Below are 18046 nucleotides of genomic sequence, written 5' to 3' on the forward strand. Positions count from 1 at the left end.
AAGATAGGGCATTAACAGAAGAAAGTAGAATATTGATTGTAACAAGGATGATTTAAGATCTCAAGTGAACCAAGAAATGTGGCTATAGATCTCATCATCCCTACAGACCAAGAATACAAAGAGGACTTAAAATATAGTTAACAAAGATAAACTTACTAGATGTCGAACACAAAATTTACTATCTTAATTTGCACAAATTAGCAAAACATGAGGTTACAATGTAAGGGAAAATCCTTCACACCACTACTCTAAGTGTCCACTGGAACCTCTCCAGAAAGCGGATAAAAGTATCAAGGCCTTAAAAAAATAAAAGAATCCCAAGAATATAATGAGAAATGTTCGCAGGTTATAAATAGCCAGAAAAGATTTACATGGACAACCTGGACAAAGCGGTATCTAACATCAGGAAAACTGGCTAAAATTCTAGTCAATCCTCATCACTAAGTTTTCCCAAAACCGTGTCTCTCCAAGATTATTAAAGTTACATGTGAGGGCATGGGGTGGGGCATGGGGGCAGTTCACAAAATTACATGATTTCAAGATAAATGTGTAAGCAGAAGTAAATATTACAAAGGACTCGAAAAATAAAAATGTTCCCGTTCATCTCTGAATAGATGAGTTCCAGAGATCTCATGTGTGCTCTTTTCTAACTTCCAGACCCTACACTGAGCATATACTACTATCATAATCCAAGAAACACTTTAAAATATTGTAAAAACAAAATGATGTACCTCTACAGAAGTATTCAATAAATCAAATGTAGGGGGAAAACTGCTTTTCTAAACACACATGCTAACAGGAAGAGACCAAAATATACATTTGTGGTTGAGGTATTCCCTTTCACTACAAAAATGGCTACACGAACATGTGATAACCAATTCAAAAATAATGGCTAGCTAGGGAAAGAGACTACACAAATCTTCATTCTGAAAATGGTTAACGAAAGTAAATTCTGTTATCCAAAACTGCTGGTGGGTTAAGGGGGTAGTCCAAATTAATTTTAACTGACTTTCTAATAAGTTTAGTGTACCCGTAAAAGACACACAAAATAAAATGATCTTTGGTCATTCAGAAGGCAGTTTCAGAATCTTGTTAGGGCCTCAGTGTAATTAGCAACAGTTATCAGTCTGGTGCTAGTTAAAAGCTTAATAATAGCAGCTAACATTTGTTGGGTGCTTATTACTGCAAAGCAGCACTGTTCTAGGTAACTTACTGGTATCCCATCTAACCCCTTGGGAAGCTACCATAATTAACCCCGTTTTACACATTAGGAAACAGGGGCCCAAGGTCCCATACCTGAGAAGTGGGCTAGAGCTACAACTGGCACATAGGTCCCTGGAAGGCTGCTTTAAGGCCCAGGCTATTAAATATTAGGCTATGAAATACTAACTCTTACTGTTGGTTTGGGGGTTTTTTGTGTTTTTTTTTAAATAGGAAGAAAAGAGGTCAGCATTTTAACTTAAATTAGTCTCCTATCAGAACTGTGAGGATAAAAATGTCAGCAAGGGAGAAGAAATCAAGACTCCGTATACCCAGAGACCATATATACTCATTCTTTGTTTAGAATAAATCTATCACACTTCAAAATACAGCATACTGTTTTTGGTTTATAAAATACAGAATTGAACAGGAAAATAACTTTGGATATTAAAAATCAAACAGAGCTAAAGCAGACACACAAAAGTTTTTAATTTGCCAGATATTCTTTTAATGAGAATTATAAAAGACCAAAAACATTTTTTGCAAACTGCTTTTAAACAAATGATTTGCTTTTGATTACAAATACTGTGTAATGACGATGCCTTCTTCTGCAAAACCAATAAATACAAGAACAAATTTTAAACATGTGATTTGTCCAAGATATTTGGAGGGAAAAAAAAAAGGCTGATTTTTTTTTTCAGTATTAAAAAAAAAAATCAGTATTCCCTAACCTTTCAAAGAATAAGTTCAAAAGCATGACTCAGCTGGAGAAAAGAGAGAGACAGAGACCATCTTACAACTGCTTTAAATAGCTTCTGATAATTCTGCTGTTACCTTTCCTTTCTGGAACTCCTATCTTCTCAAAAGAGTTGAATGTAAAATACTTCTAATGAACTGATTAATGGGGGAAAAGAAAATACGTATTGAACACTTATGTATAAACTTTACCATAAACAATTATGCATATCAAAAAGACACTAACTTTAAAAAGATACAAAAAAAGTGAGGAAAAACCTGAATTACAGAAAAGAAAGTCAAATTTATTTAATGAAAAACTAGAATTAATAAAAATTAGCAAATACACACACACAAAAAAATATACACACACAGCAGCACTATGTATTGACTCACAAAGGGGAAAAGCAGTGGTCCAAGACCACTCAACATGGCTTGTCGGTTAAAGGAGAAAAAAAAAACAAAAACAAACCCCCCCCACACACACACACACACACACACATACGGGCGGGCGCACGCGCGCACGCGCGCACACACACACACACACACACACACACACACACACCCAGCTCGCAGCACACACACAAAACAAAAACCCAGTATTTTTCAACAGTACAGTCAATCTACAACACAAATTCAGAATTATTTTACAATGCTTCCTTTCTTAATACAAAAGATGCCCATCTTGGGTGTATATATATATTTTTTTCAGTGGTTTACTGCTGACTTATTTTTAAATATATTAGTGTTACTACATGCAACTGTTTCCTGTATTTAACAGCCTTTCCTTTTATTTACCTTCATGTGTCTAGCTTCCACCTACCAAAAAAGTTTCAGGTTGACAGGCAGATGGTGCCTTATTCTCTGTGAAATTGAATGCAATGGTTTTAAACACTGGCCAGAAAATATTTGATTACCATTTCAACACATGGAAATAGTTACATTGATGCCTAAATTGCCATTTTCTGCAAAAAGCTGTGCAATGCTGGTGTCAAAGACTAGGCAGTCACTATTCATAATGGCTGTGGCAATTCCCTCATGAATAGAGCGTGGAGTCGCTTCCCAAGTCAATCGCCGCCTATGACCATTTAGCTCAAGTCGATAAGCAAAATTTTCAGCTTGCTTGCGTGTTCCTATCAGCTGTACAATTGCAAAGAACTGCTGGTGACCATCGTACTTTTCCTGTTTCTCCAAGACTAACATGAAGTGAAAGCCAAAACAGGACTGCATCATCACCCAGTCAACAGCACCAGGAAGATTAATGTCTGTAGCAAGGAAAACTATATCCTCTCCCTGTAGGGTCGTAATGGACTTATGCTGATGCATCAGATGGGGCATTACAGCATCCAGAGAGCCTTGCCATTTACAGGAAGCACCAGGGCACGGACACGAATAAGGCCTAAACTCACAGAGCTCTTCATGGTCTGCTTTTTCTGTGTGTGGCAAAGTTATTTCACATCCAGAAGAGGCATATTTACAAGGGAAAAGTACAGAATTGGCCACTTTCTCCATAGCCAAGTTGCGAATGGATCCCAGAGGGCCCCGGCAGGTTGGACAACATGTGAGCTTCGGGCGACAGTTGCTACAAACAAGATGGCCGCTCTGACACTGAAGAATGGGTGGTAACACATAGTCAAAGCAGACCGGACACTCAAAAAGACTCGCCAAGTCATTGTTGGATGCAGTTGTGCCAGTAAGGGCAGGCACCCTCTGGGACGGTGTACACTTTGAGGTTCCAGTAGGTAATGCTGTTGCAGTCTGGCGGCTCATTTCTGTAACCAAAACATAAATAAAAATAAAAGGAGGCAAGAGAAAAAGAATTACAACCATCACTTGTTTTATAAATAATGCTGACATGCCAGAAATACTTCAGTTTCATGCAAAATGTACTGTGAGCAAAAGACTAAAGGATTTAAAAAACCATAAATTACACAAATTATGCATTTTGATTATAAGGAGTTGTACGCCAGATAAAATCTCTTTTATTAAAATGTTCCAGGACACATGTAGAACTCCCTTTCTTTAAAAAAAAAAAAAATATATATATATATATATATAAAAAATCTGCTTGGATGAACTAGACAACATGGAATAAATGCTGAAACAGAAACCGGACCATCAACAACTGAAGAAACTGTGTGTTGAGTAGCTTAAGTTCAATGAAATCCATTTTTACTGAACTTTCCCCTCCCACTCTGTGTTTAATTCCCCTGCTCAATCTATTTCTATCCCATTCTGGGTCAGCTCCCAACAGTTACAGGGAGTCACAAGTAATCCAAAGGGTCAGCAAGACATTAGTTTGATTAACTCCATGTAATGGTAAACAGAAATCTGCTTTAGATGTAGATTTAGGGAATGGGAGAAGGGTCTGCTGCCATCCTATCATCCATTTTTATCTAGTAAGTCTTCCCTAGAATATTAACATCAGCGATGCATTAATCTTATTTCGTACTGATCAGTAACCCCCACCTCAAAAGTGTGACGAAGAGAAGAGAAATGGAAGGCCATCTTCAAAAGTTCTTAGTCTGGCACTTACAGAAAGTACATCTCTCTACTCTACTTCCATTCCACAATACAAATCAGATATACATTGCAATGGGAAAGAGCCAGAAAATAAGGTAAATAAAGATAAAAGCACCAGAGAGAGACACACAACACTGGGGACAGTATAGTGAACAGGTTAAGAATTCTTTGTACCCTAGGGTTCACCAGTGTTGCTGAAGCATTCATCAGCACAGTAATAAATATTATTTAAGACATAAATGTCACCTAGAAGAAATGACAAGGTAACTAACCTGTCAGGCTAAATGAAGATAAAGCAAACATCTTCCCCAGGAAACTACCTTTGCTAGGATATGACAGGCCATATTTGTCTCAGAGATAAAGATCACTCTACTAATGTCCTAAGAGTGTATTCCCAATAACTATATAAGCCATATTTCTAATAATATTAAACAATATTAAAATTTAATGCTTCAAATTTAATGGTTTTTCAATTATAATTGTTATTCTGGTGCAAAGAATGTGACTTTGAAAAAACAATGTGCCTGAGTTCTAGATTACTTGAAGACATTCCTCAAGTGAGGGTTGAAGCTGCACCCCCCTCCAAAAAAAAACAGATTAATTCCACTGTCAACTAAAGTTAATATTCTACAATTGAGGAGTTTACAAAAGTACAGAATTCCATCATAATGTGGCTTACCACATGGATTTAGGGACAACAGGAATCAACTTTCATCATCTGAAAGAATGTAAAACCCAGGTGTTAGATTCTTTGTGCTGATGATCCTCACTTTCCATCACCTGGAAACAAAGGGCATAGCACTGCCAAAGTGCCCATGTCTATGCTGTATGCCTGTTTCATGGTCCATTTTATATCCTTCACTAAAAAGCAACATGAGAATTAGAAAGTGGTTCCCTGAGCAGGAAACAGTCTAAACCACCACAGTCTAAACCGCCTTTTCAAATCACTAAACCAAAACAAGCTAATCACATTAAGGGGCAGTAAACTCAGTTTGTATTTAACATACTAGAACCAGGAAAATGCAAGCAAGAAAAACATTGTCATTTCATTTCTTAACCTAACAAATAGCTGTACATTGATCATCAATCATGTTATATTAAACATGTTTATGTTAACATGCTTATGTTAAAATGTATATTTTTTTCCAAAGACTGTAGAAAGCACAATTTAAATCCCTATCTAATAAAGACTGAAAACAAGTGAAATGAGGCCGGTATTTCTTGTGAATGGAGGTACTCGAGGACAGCACCTACTAAAACCTCCCAAAGCTCCAAAGGTAGAACCCAGCTCCATCTTCAACCAAAAAGAACCCGAACCACACAACAGCCCTGCAGTAGGAACCAAGGACTCAAGTGTCTTTAGACAACCCTGCAGGAGTGATGACAGAACCTGAAGCTTAGTTTAAACAGAAAAATACAGCAGATCAAAAAACAAAACAAAACAAAACACTGCCGCAAATTCGAGCTCAATTACATTGCAGCCACTCCCTGATCCAGATTCCACTGGCTTGCAACAACTTTCCCGTTTCATAGTTTAAGCAACCCAGTCTTTTAATGTCAGTACCTTTTCTCTTCCTTGTCCCAGCTGCTGGTAAACATGTGAGCAAGACACCCCTCCAAGAGTACAGAAAAGGTAAGGGTGACTTCCCGGTCATGAAAAGTCAGGTAGCTCATAGCCTTTCCCCCAGAAGCAAATACGGATTTTTAACAGAGTCTCCTCCTGGACACCTTCTGTTCCTAATCATGTCCGAGTTCAAGTTTTCAAGACGCGAAGTTTTAAGTGTCCTGCCCTATAACACACTCCATTCACTCCGAGGCACCGGCTACCGCAGCAGCAGAGAAAGGAAGGCTCTCCCGTCCCAACAGGAGTCGACCACACCTCCCTGCGAGCTCAAATTCGCCTGCGTTTCCAAAAATGGGCGCCATCACTGAGCTGTCCTCCGCTGGGCCCTACTCCGTCTGTCTTGGAAGTTTGTCTTCCCCACATTCGTTAGCTAGCCAGGTTGGGTGAAGGACGGGGTGTAAGGTACGAGGAGGCTGGAGTAAGAGCTCCCTCGGAGCCAGCTTTGGAGCCACTAAAGGGTCCGGCCCGCCAGGAGAGACGCGAGGAGCCCACGGCTGGGGCCTGGCCGCCGCTGGGAAAGCCTGCTCCAGCCCGCAGCGCCAGCCAGCCAGCCTCAGGCTCGCTGCACCCAACAGCAGCTAACGTGGGGCGGGGCTGGCTGGGCGGGGTCCACAGGGGAGGGGCTGACGCCGTGGGCACGCCCGCAAGCTCCGCCCTCCCAGCCCAGGCGGCTCCCGGGCAACGCACTGCGTGGCCGCAACTCCAACCTTACCCTCGACCCCCAGCGACACTGGGACCTCAGCATTAACACATGCTTATATTTAGGTCGAAACATTACTTTCCGTGGAACAAAAGAGATACTGGCAATTTTGTATTATTTCAATCTAAGACCTACACAGAGTATATGGAACATACATGGCCAAACAAGTGCTCTTCTCCTGGTTAACCGTGTGAACACAGTTCTCTGCACTTCATTTGCTATTTACTGGGAGTCGACTATCATATTTCCTCAATTCTAACTCACTCCTCCACTTCTACTCCCGTTGGCACCATACTTCAAACTCCTCTCCCTTCGAAGCAAAGACTGAAGGAGAGAAGTAAACAGTAAATCATAACCATATCAAACTCCAACCTCCAAACCGAGATTACATTCTCCTCCCACTCTGGGAAAACCATCTTAAACAGCCTCATTAAACACAGAAGCTTGTTTTGTTTTTAAAGAAGCATTAACCATGCCCCAATAAAGTCTCGGGCCTCAGATTTGCACTGCGTCAGGAAGTACACTTGGGGGTTTAACCTGTCATTACATCATGCTTACAGGGCAGCTTTTAAACGCAGCAGGAGCTGGTAGTGGGAATGAAACCCTGGGCATAAGTTATAGATTACCCACTTTCCCCATCAAATTTTAATTCTAATAACTTCCCAACCCTATTAATAGTGTGTTCAAACACTTCAGCCTCATTTTAGTATTAGGCTACACAAAACACCTTCAGGGATAGAAATATCACTGAAATTAGATAAAGTCTGTTCACTGACAAATATAAATTATTATTACCTACATTTTTATTTTCTAATACATATTCATGCTACAGAGGTTTCAGGTTTCTAGGGCAGGAGCCTTTAAATGGTTTAGGTAGGGAAACTCTTGCCAAACAGTTAAAACTGAACCCAAATGTGTAAAACAAGTCAAAGGGAAGGAATGATTCCAGGGGGGAAAAAAAATCATTTTTCCCAAACTTCCAAAGGATCTGTTACAGAGCCTTAGAGCACCATCTGAAAACCATTAACCTACAGACAAACCTCTCAACAAGTGAGTCCGGACAATAAAAGTGGAAGCATTCTGGAGGCACCTACACACAGCTGGATTCAAACCCAGTCTTCACCACCTGTTCAGCCATAAAACTGGGACAGTATTTCCAGCCTCACATAGCTTTTGTCTGGATTAAAGGAGTTGGGTAATTTATGTATATCATAGGTGGTACATACCCCAAAATACGTATTCACTTAACACCTCCAGAACTTTCTTGCCTTGCTTGAGGTCATCTATTAGTTAAAAGACCTAGAATGTGTAGGTTCCAAAAGATACTGAGTTTCTAAAGGTTATCAAACATGTCTGCCAAAGATCAACTGCCACTTAACTAATGTTTAGCATAATAAAGCTTAGCGAATTTCTCGACTAAGCAGAACATTTACAATGGATTTACAAAGAGCTTAAAATTTCACAAAAATTACTTTACACTTTGGATTTTTGTTAACTTTGTATTTTATGGGCTTGTCTTAGTGTAAATGACAAGCCCATAAAATACAAAGTTAACAAAAATCCAAAATTTATGAAGAGTGCCCTATTACCTAAGCTTTCTAAAGTCTGTATCTCAAGCCCAGTTTGGTATTTAGTTTCCTAAGTAGACTTTAATCTGCATCAAAACATTTTATAATCAGCCTTTAATGCTCTCAGTAATTTCAGAGCATTTAATTATTGTTTTGTCACATTAGCATACTTAAGTAAAAGTGGATGGACTTAAACTTTTATTCTTGATTTCACGTGGGAACCTTCGTTTCTTTTTATAAAGGGCTGATGAACAATTTCTCAGATTAGTCATACCTCATGCCTAGTAATATACAACAACTATTTTTTGAAGTTTACTATGGCAGGCAAATAATGCCCCCCCCAAGATGTCTGCATCCTTAAGGCCTGCCACTGAATCTATGACAATGTCATGTTACAGTGGCAACAGGAAGCTAATACAGTTACTTACAAAATAAAGGTTTAAAATGGAGAAATGTAGTCACGCATGCAAAAAGGATCAGTGTATTGCAAAGCAAGCTACAAACAACATACAGAGTGTACACACTCGCACATGATACAGATGTGAAATTTTTAGCAATTTTTTTCTTCGAAGGGGACAATAAATAAACTGCTTTATCAAGATTAGTCTGATTGAGTTGTGAAAACTATCAAAATAAGAAGTGAAATTTGCATTTTTAATTTAGTAAAAAAAAATGCAAATATCACCAGCCCTCTTATTTTTCCAAAAATTATTCCTAAAAATGATAAAATATTCACTGTACAATAAAGTACAGGTTCAGATTATGAATTTGTTCTATTAGGAATCAAGGGGTTAAATAAAACTCCATTCAAAACATTTAAGGGCTTTCATCCTTTAACTCTTTTTTGCAAAAGAGGTACGTACTTTCTACATTTGACATTGTGGAGGGTATTATGCAGAAAATGTTATCATTTCTATTTTTAAGATTCATTTCTATTTTAAGATTTACTTCTCACACACTGAAGAAATTAAAATTTAATGCAAGTCTTAAAAATTTAACAGCTTAGGGACGCCTGGGTGGCTCAGTGGGTTAAAGCCTCTGCCTTCAGCTCAGGTCATGATCCCAGGGTCCTGGGATGGAGCCCCACATTGGGCTCTCTGCTCAGCAGGGAGCCTGCTTCCTCTCTCTCTAGAGGCCTGCTTCTCTGCCTATTTGTGATCTGTCTGTCAAATAAATAAATAAAATCTTTAAAAAAAAAATTTAACAGCTTAAAATGCCTAAAGTTTAAAAAAAAATCAAAGTTCATTATAAAACAATAATGCCAGGAAAAAAATTAGTTTCCAAAACTGTAGCAAAGTAACATGAGGAATTTAAATTGTACATATTTTCCTAAAAATAATTCTGAAAACTCCGCTGCTATAGAAGAGTGAGTGAGTGAGTGAGTTAGTTAGTTAGTTACTAGGAAGGCTGGTGATATGAAATGGGGAAAGCCCAGGACAATTATCTGGTAAAATATCTGCTGTATAAAAAGTATGAAAAAAGGTAACAGCCCAGTAAATGAAAAGGAAAGTGCAAACCCCAATTCAAATGTGTAAAGCAATATACATTTGCCTTTTTGCTGAGAAATCACTCTACTTTGAGACTTCCACCCCAGTAAAAAAAACAGCATATACTGACTCAGAACCCACTATGCACTATGGTAGATACTGCAGGGTAGTAGCAGATGAAATGCTAAGTGGGAGTGAGATGCCTGTGAGAGGTCTACGCAGAACAGCAGTAGATGTACAACAGTTCAGAGTGCAGATGAGGAGGCGTTAACACACAATACCATCTGAAATCACAGGGAAGAGGAACATGCCTAAAATAAGAAAAATCCCAACATTAAGACTGACGAGTTCACTGATGGGAGGCACTGGCCCTAGACTGCAACAGTTCTCAAACTTTACAGTGCCTACTAATCATCTAGGCATCTTATTAAAATGCAGGTTCTGTTTTAGAATCAGAATTATTCTGAACCTGGGCCTGAGATTCTGCATTTTTTTAAAGATATTTTTTATTTATTTGACAGAAAGAGAGAGAGGTCACACGTAGTCAGAGAGGCAGGCAGAGAGAGAGGAGGAAGCAGGCTCCCTGCTGAGCGGAGCCCGATGCTGGACCCGGAGATCATGACCTGAGCCGAAGGCAGAGGCTTTGACCCACTAAGCCACCCAGGTGCCTCTGAGATTCTGCATTTTTAACCCTGGGTTTGGCCAAATGCCATGGTGAGGCTCGTGTGAGTAGCAAAAACCTGAATAACCGAGAAGGAAAAAAACAAAGATGAGAGAAAAGCAGGAGAGGGTGGTGTCTCAGAAGTCAAGGGAAGGTACAGACTTAAGATCTATAAACATTCACATGTATAAATATTAGAGTAAATTATGCTTTATTATATACTTATAGGGAACTTGTACTCTATCTGTAACCAGAAAAAAATTAAAAGGCAACAAGCAGAACTGCACGAACATGCAAGAATTCATGGAATATATAGCATCCATGAACCCTTCTTACTTAATTAAAAATAAGCAATGGATCAAAGTAAGTAATTCAGAAATGGTGATCTTATAAAAGGTGCAAATAAATACAAAAATTACAAAAAATATATTATGGTAAGAAGCAGTAAAAATAATGGCACAGTCAACCATGTGGAATCTGCTGAGAGGTCAAGTATGATCATGCTTAACAGGTGTTCATGGGTTGGCATTATAGAAGTTACTGGTGACCTCTGCAAAAGCAACCTTGGGGATATGGTGTGCAAATCAGACCAAAGAAGACTGAACAGGATGCTGTGTTAACAAAAAGCATGGCTGTGGAGTGGAGAGGCAAGTTAGAGAATGGCTGAAAGCCCAGAGAAATTGTCCACACAGTTCCTCTTTTTCTTTTTTAAATGGGAGAGACCAGAATATAGTGAATACTGACAGAGTCCAGAAAAGAGGGTAGTAATCCCAAGAAATGGAGCAATGTGATAAAATAAAATTCTTGGTGATGGGGGATTCAAAACTCAAGACTCAAACTCAAGAGTGACTGGACTTTTTCAGAAGAGGTATTTTCTCCATAGTAAGCACAGAGAAGACAGAAGATGTCTAGCTCAGGAAGTTGGAGGTTAAGAAAATTTCAGTCTGAGAGTTTCCATTTTCTTAGCAAAGTCTCTACACCATCATCCTCTTTTGGTGGGGGGTTGGGGGGGCGGATAAAGAAGATGGTATCAGCACCAAGCCACGGCAGAGTGTTCTTTATGAACTGGTTGGGTCTTGTTGGTAGGACATTGAGGATACAAACATGTATAAGTATGTGTTAAGTCATCACCTTAGGTCCCAAGAAATCTCAACTGCCTTTCTTGAACCAAAGGAGAAATAATTTGCCATTAACATTAATATGTTCTCCAAATTTCTGGATCAGAACTCTAAAACTAGCTAGAATGGCCAAACTTAACACACAGTACCAAGCACTGATAAGCACAGAGGACTACAACTCTCAAACTTTGCTGGTGGGAATACAAAACAGTGTAACAATGTCTTCCTCACAGCAGAAAGCTTTGTTGGACAGCATGGTTCTATATACCAAATCTATTTTTACTATTACATGGTATTTTTATTTCATATCTAATCTATAATTTATTATCATCAAGAATAAAAGTACTAACATCTCCCAAAACAAGGCAAGCCCAATTTTAACATGCTAATAGTAAAATTTTCCCTTTCTCACCTGCCAAGATAAAGATTCTATTAAATGTCAAAACTGTGTCAAAACAATCATTGAAACCTAACTGCAACCATTCTGATTTCATTTCTCACAATTATGTCACAAAAAAATACCCATGCTTGGGGATTAGGAGCACACATGTTACGATGAGCCCCAGGTGATGTATGGAACTGCTGAATCACTATATTGTACACCTGAAACAAAACACTGTATGTTAACTATACTGGAATTACAATAAAAACTTGGGGAAAAAAAAGACGAATACCCTTTTTTCCCCTTGAATCCTTAATTATGGTTCATATTCTTGGCACAACCACCATACCTCAAGAAGTTTTCAGAAAGGACATATAAGAGTCTCAATCTTGGCAGTCCGAAGCTCTTACAAAAACTGCACAGGTTTGCAATTCCAGTCACACCCCTTTCCCCTGAGAACTATATAAATTCTGCCCATGATATTTGTAATGATATAGATGAAAAATCTAATGCTGTTTTTATTCTTATTCCTTTGCAGATAACATTCTCCCCCTGGCTTGTCAGACTCTTTCAAAGAAATTTTCACCAGGGCATCTGGCTGGCAGTTGGTGGAACAGGCAACTCCTGATCTCAGGGTTGTGAATTCAGGCCCTGCCTATTTTATTTAAAAATAAAATTTAAAAAAAAAGTTTTTTCACCAAAACATCTAAGTAAATGCCATCAGCACTTGCTGAACAAAACACTAGTGAGTCTTTTCAATCCAAAGATTCGAGTCTTTCACCTTTGTGGACTTCTCTCCTAATTATTCTTTGATCCTTCCCATCTACTCGTTTCTTTTCTGTACATAATTCTGATACTGACCCTGTTGTCACATATATTTTCCTCACAATTTCAATCTTTGTTTTGCATATGCATTCCAAAAGAAATCAAGTTTGGTTATTTTTTTTTGAAGATTTTATTTATTCGACAGACAAGGATCACAAGTAGGCAGAGAGGCAGGCAGAGACAAAGAGCGGAGAAGCAGGCCCCGCTGAGCAGAGGCTCAATCCCAGGACCCTGAGATCATGATCTGAGCTGAAGGCAGAGGCTTAACCCACTGAGCCACCCAGGCGCCCCAGAAATCAAGTTCTATCTCATGAATTTGGGTTGATAAAATTACCTCATGACTTCTTGATATAGTAAGGCAGGCATTTTTTTGTGTAGATACCCTCAATCTCCTACAAGAGAATCAAGATTTTCGTAGCAGGAATGACTGTTTCCCTGTCCTTTCCCTGAAACTGGAATGGCTACAACCGCTCTTGTACTTCCTTAACCCCTCATATGAGAACATGAGTTTTCATATTTTAATTGCCACGCCTCTCACTGGACCTTGCCCGTTTGTCGTTGCTTTTGTTCTTGCTGCTATAGTCTTACCAGGTTGCAGGGTCAGCAAGCTAAATAAAAAGGCAAAATAGAGACCTTCCTCCAATTTCATTAAAACAGCTGCCCCAAATATTTACTAAACACCTAGTATATACCAAGTATTCGTCCTCAGAAGTTTATATATGCTGTGATTTCATTTCACCATTTCAGTGAGCTTCCAGGTCAGGCATCTATACCCTACCACATGGGTGAGAAAATAAATTTATAAAACTTATGTTTCAGATAATAGAACTAGTAAATAATGGAAGTTGGAGCTTATCTGATCAGGGAAGACTCAGAAGAAATGGGCAGAGGGAGGCAAATGGCATCCTAGGCAAAGCAAACAAATAGACCAAAAATTTTAAACTTGGAAGAAATCTTAACCAATTCTCATGTTCAGAAAAGAAAAATGATACAAATTACTTACTAAATGTCATGTAACTTAGGTCAATGTTCTAATCTAGGCTGTATAATTTCTTCTATCTATATATCTATCTATCTATTCATCTATCTAAATCCAACATGGGGCTTGACCTCACAACTCTTAAGAACAACACCTGAGCTGAGATCAAGAGTTGGACACTTAACTGTTGAGCCAGAGCCACTCAAGGGGCGCTTCCTCAATCCTTTTAAGCCAATATGCTTTGGATATTTTTTAATGCAACTTGAAAAATTAATCTTTTCTGAATTTAAGTCTAATAACCTTCAAAGTAAAAATAAAAATTTAATTAAACTACCTTTTCCCTCCCAATGCAATAGGGATCTCTAATGTAGCCAGGGAAGATCAAAACAGAAAGATGACACCTAGTTAAATCCTGAACAAGTAACCAGTTAATGGAAGTCAGCTCCTTTAAGGTACCTCTCCTGATCACTTTATCTAAAGGCCAGATGACCTTTCTAATTATCCTTACAATATCTGTCACCACTTACAATTCTGACTATTAATTGTCTATTTTCTCCCCTATTCTCTCCCAACTACAACACCAACTTTTTACTCATAACTCAAGTGCTCAGGCTTTTTTGGTACCAGGCACATTTTACATCAGCGGTTTGTAAACTACATCCACAGCCAGCTGCCAGTTTCTAGAAGTAGTTTTATTGGAACATAGTTATAACCTCTCATTTACAAATTGTCTACTGACTGCCTTCGAGTTGAACAGCTGATCCTTTGACTTCTAAACCCTTTAAACCTATCTGGCCATGGGTGGGGGAAACCAAACTTACTCTTTACTGCTTTGTACTTTTAAAAAATTACTGAGGAATCCAAAAGAGCTTTCTGTCCATGTGGCTTATATGTACTGATAGTTACTATATTAGAAATTCAATCTAATAAATTTTTAAAGTATTTCTTTATTTTTAAAATACCATCACAATCTCATTGATATGTGCAATTTGAGAAAGAAGGCAGAGGACTACAGGGGAAGAGAAGAAAAAAAAGAAACAAGACGAAACCAGAGAGGGAGACAAACAATAAGAGACTCTTAATCTCTGAGGGTTGCTGGAGGGGAGGTGGGAAGGAAGGATGGGGTGGCTGGGTAATGGACATTGGCGAGGGTATGTTCTACAGTGAGCACTGGGAATTGTGTAAGACTGATGGGATCACAGACCTGTATGCCTGAAACAAATAATACATGTTAATTTTAAAAATATAAAAAGGATAAAAAATAAATAAAACTACTATTACATTTACATTACATGTAAAAAAAATCCATGACATTTTAAATGTTTATGAAAAATAACTTTTCCATAATAGGGAGAAAAATGTGTTTCACATTTTTGCACATCTTTTTAATGTCTGATGCAATACAATGCAATTGGACATTCATTACGTGCTTTTGCATTTAATCTATTAAGATGCCACATGCCATGTAGCCTCTGGGAAACTCCAGTGTACTCTCCTGTCTCATTACTGTGAAAAACAGTTTTGACCCTCAAAGGGTCTTGAGAAGTCCCAGGATCCCTGAACCATTAAACTTTTGGTCCTGAACTTCTGCACTGAGAAACTCTGAGACTAGACCCTGTTTGTTTTGCTCACTCTTGTGTCTCCAGCACCTAGGACAGTACCCAGCCCAGACCAGGTACTCAAGTTATTTCTGGAAGGAATGACTAAATCAAGTAAACAGCATGAAGGACTCCAAGGAGAAGGAACAGGGTATGTATTCAAGCAGAACTCACTTATCCCTGATGCCCCTGCAAGTAGAATGAATTTACTGTTGATAAACACCTTAAAGAGAATTCACAACTGAAATTTAGAATTCACTTTAAAATAACTATAATCGGTGCTGATCTTTGACAAAGGAACAAAAGCAAAAGAGAAAAGACAGACTTTTCAATGAATTATGCTGGAACAACTCGATATCCACATACAAAAAAGATTAGAGACAGATCTCACACCCTTCACAAAAAAATTAGCTCAAAATGAATCACTGACCTCAGTGTAAAATCCCAGAAGATAATGGGAGAAAATCTAGATGACCTTGGGTTTAGCAAGGACTTTTCAAAAACACCACCAAACACCTGAACCAGGAAAGAAACAACTGATAAGTTGGACTTGATTAAAATTAAAAATGTCTGCCCTGCAAAAGATACTGTCATGAGAATGAGAAGGCAAACCACAGACTGGGAGAAAATATTTGCAAAAGACTTATCTGATAATGGACTGTTATCCAAAATATACAAAGAACTCTTGAAATTCAACAATAAAACTAACAACCCAACTTACACCTCAACAGACACCAGCCAAAGATATACAGACAACAAATGAGCATATGAAAAGGTGCTCCACAAATCTGTCATCAGGGAAATGCAAATTAAAACAAGATACCACTACACATCTTTTAGAATGACCAAAATCCAGAACACTGACACCACCAAATGCTGGTGGGCATGTGGAGCAACAGGAACGCTCACTCATTGCTGGTGGAAATGCAAAACGCTACAGTCACTATAAAAGAGAGCCGGGCAGTTTCTTACAAAACCAAACATACTCTTACCATTAGATCTAGCAATCATGCTGCTCAGTATTTACCCAAAGGAGTTGAAAACATGTCCACACAAAAACCTAGATGGGTGTTTTTAAGCAGCTTCATTTGTAATTGCCAAAATTTGGAAGCAACTGAGATGCTGTCCTCTGGTAGGTTAAGTGGATAAATAAATTGGTACAACCAGACAGTGAGTCTTATTTAGCGCTAAAAAGAATTGAGCTACCAAGCCATGAAAAGACACGGAAGAACCTTCAATGAATATTACTAAGTGAAAGAAGCCAATCTGAAAGGGCTACATGCTATATGATTCCAATCATATGACATTCTGGAACAGGCAAAACTATGGAGACAGTAAAAAGATCAGAGCTTGCCCCCAGACGTTTGGGGAAGAGAGGAATGAATAGGTGAAGTACAGAGGACTTCTGGGGCAATGAAGCTGTTCTTCTGTACACTGTAATGGTGGATACATAACGTTCATCTTTCATTTGTCAGAACTCCTAACCCTAACACCAAGACTGAACCATAATGTAAAGCGTGGACTCTGGGTGATAACGAAGTGCCAATGCAGGTACAAACTGTAACAAACGTATGACTCTGATGGACAACTACTGACAATGGGGGAGCTATGCATGACCGGGTGGGGGCAGGGTGAATATGGGAAATCTCTGTACCTTCTGTTCAATTTTGCTACTGAATCTACAACTGCTCTAAAAAATAAATTCACCTAAGAAAAGAAGAAAACACTACATGGTGAAGTGAATCATTTGATTATCATAAACACAGTCTTGGAAAAAAAAAAAAACAGATGTACTTCCTACCAATTCTCTAAGTTTTCAAAATGTTTATGTTTATAACATCAGAGTTCCATAACTCACCAATTCCTAGACAGTAATTTCAATTTTTAGTGATGCACTATTGACAACATACCTGGAGAATGTGGCTATATACAGTGAAAAGAATTTGACTGGAATGAGAAGCTCAAACCTGAATTCCTACTTCAGCTCTTATTAAGTATTTTGATATTGAGCAAAATTACAATATCCTGGGCCTCAAATTTCTCATTTGTATGGGGCCCTAGGTGGCTCATTTGGTTAAGCAGCAATGATCTCAGTCTGCCTGTCCCTCCCCCTCTGCTCCTCTCCCTGCTGGTGCGCATAGGCCCTCTCTCTCAAGTAAGTAAATAAAATCCTTAAAAAAAAATTTCTAAAACTACCACAACACTGGACATCAATTAGCTGAGATCATATACATGGAAACATTTGATATATTAGTAACCACACAATCACCTGGTGATGTTTACAGAGTCATACTAGGAACCTTGCAATTTATCACTAAATAAAAAAGACCTGGACTATACAGGATTTTACTGAAAACTGTTGTTTCAACCTACTGTGTTCATTTTCATGACCTCAATTTGGGATTCTATCTGAAGTCTGACAAAGATCGGAGTTTGCTGTGACTGAAGCTCCATAAACTGGGCACCTACCGACCTATAAAGAACTGTGCCAGCAGCTTCATACACACCATTTATGTAAGCCTCAGAAATTAGGCTGTAGCTCCACACTACAGATGAGGAAACTAAAGATCAAAAAAATTAAGAATAAGCACAGAGCCTGATTCCAGATTGTCTGCTTTGTCCCGAAGTCTCATTTCTTTCCAATAA

At 38.5% G+C, this 18046-nt stretch overlaps 1 protein-coding gene across 6 annotated transcripts in view; it reads right to left on the bottom strand.

Annotated features, from left to right (window-relative positions):
- Positions 1-1684: 1684 nt before the first annotated feature.
- Positions 1685-18046, bottom strand: part of SIAH1 (siah E3 ubiquitin protein ligase 1) — a 29406-nt gene continuing 13044 nt past the window's right edge. For 4 of the 6 annotated variants that reach the window (XM_004744129.3, XM_045076028.1, XM_004744130.3 and 1 more), the window contains exon 2: positions 1685-3707. In XM_004744129.3, coding sequence (XP_004744186.1) covers positions 2857-3705 — 849 coding nt within the window. In that variant the 5' untranslated portion in view covers positions 3706-3707 and the 3' untranslated portion in view covers positions 1685-2856. The other 2 variants (XM_004744126.3, XM_045076030.1) reach the window with 2 other exon arrangements.

This window comes from Mustela putorius, unplaced genomic scaffold, assembly GCF_011764305.1.
Source record: "Mustela putorius furo isolate JIRA1106 unplaced genomic scaffold, ASM1176430v1.1 tig00000174_pilon_pilon_pilon, whole genome shotgun sequence".
Lineage (NCBI taxonomy): Eukaryota > Metazoa > Chordata > Mammalia > Carnivora > Mustelidae > Mustela > Mustela putorius.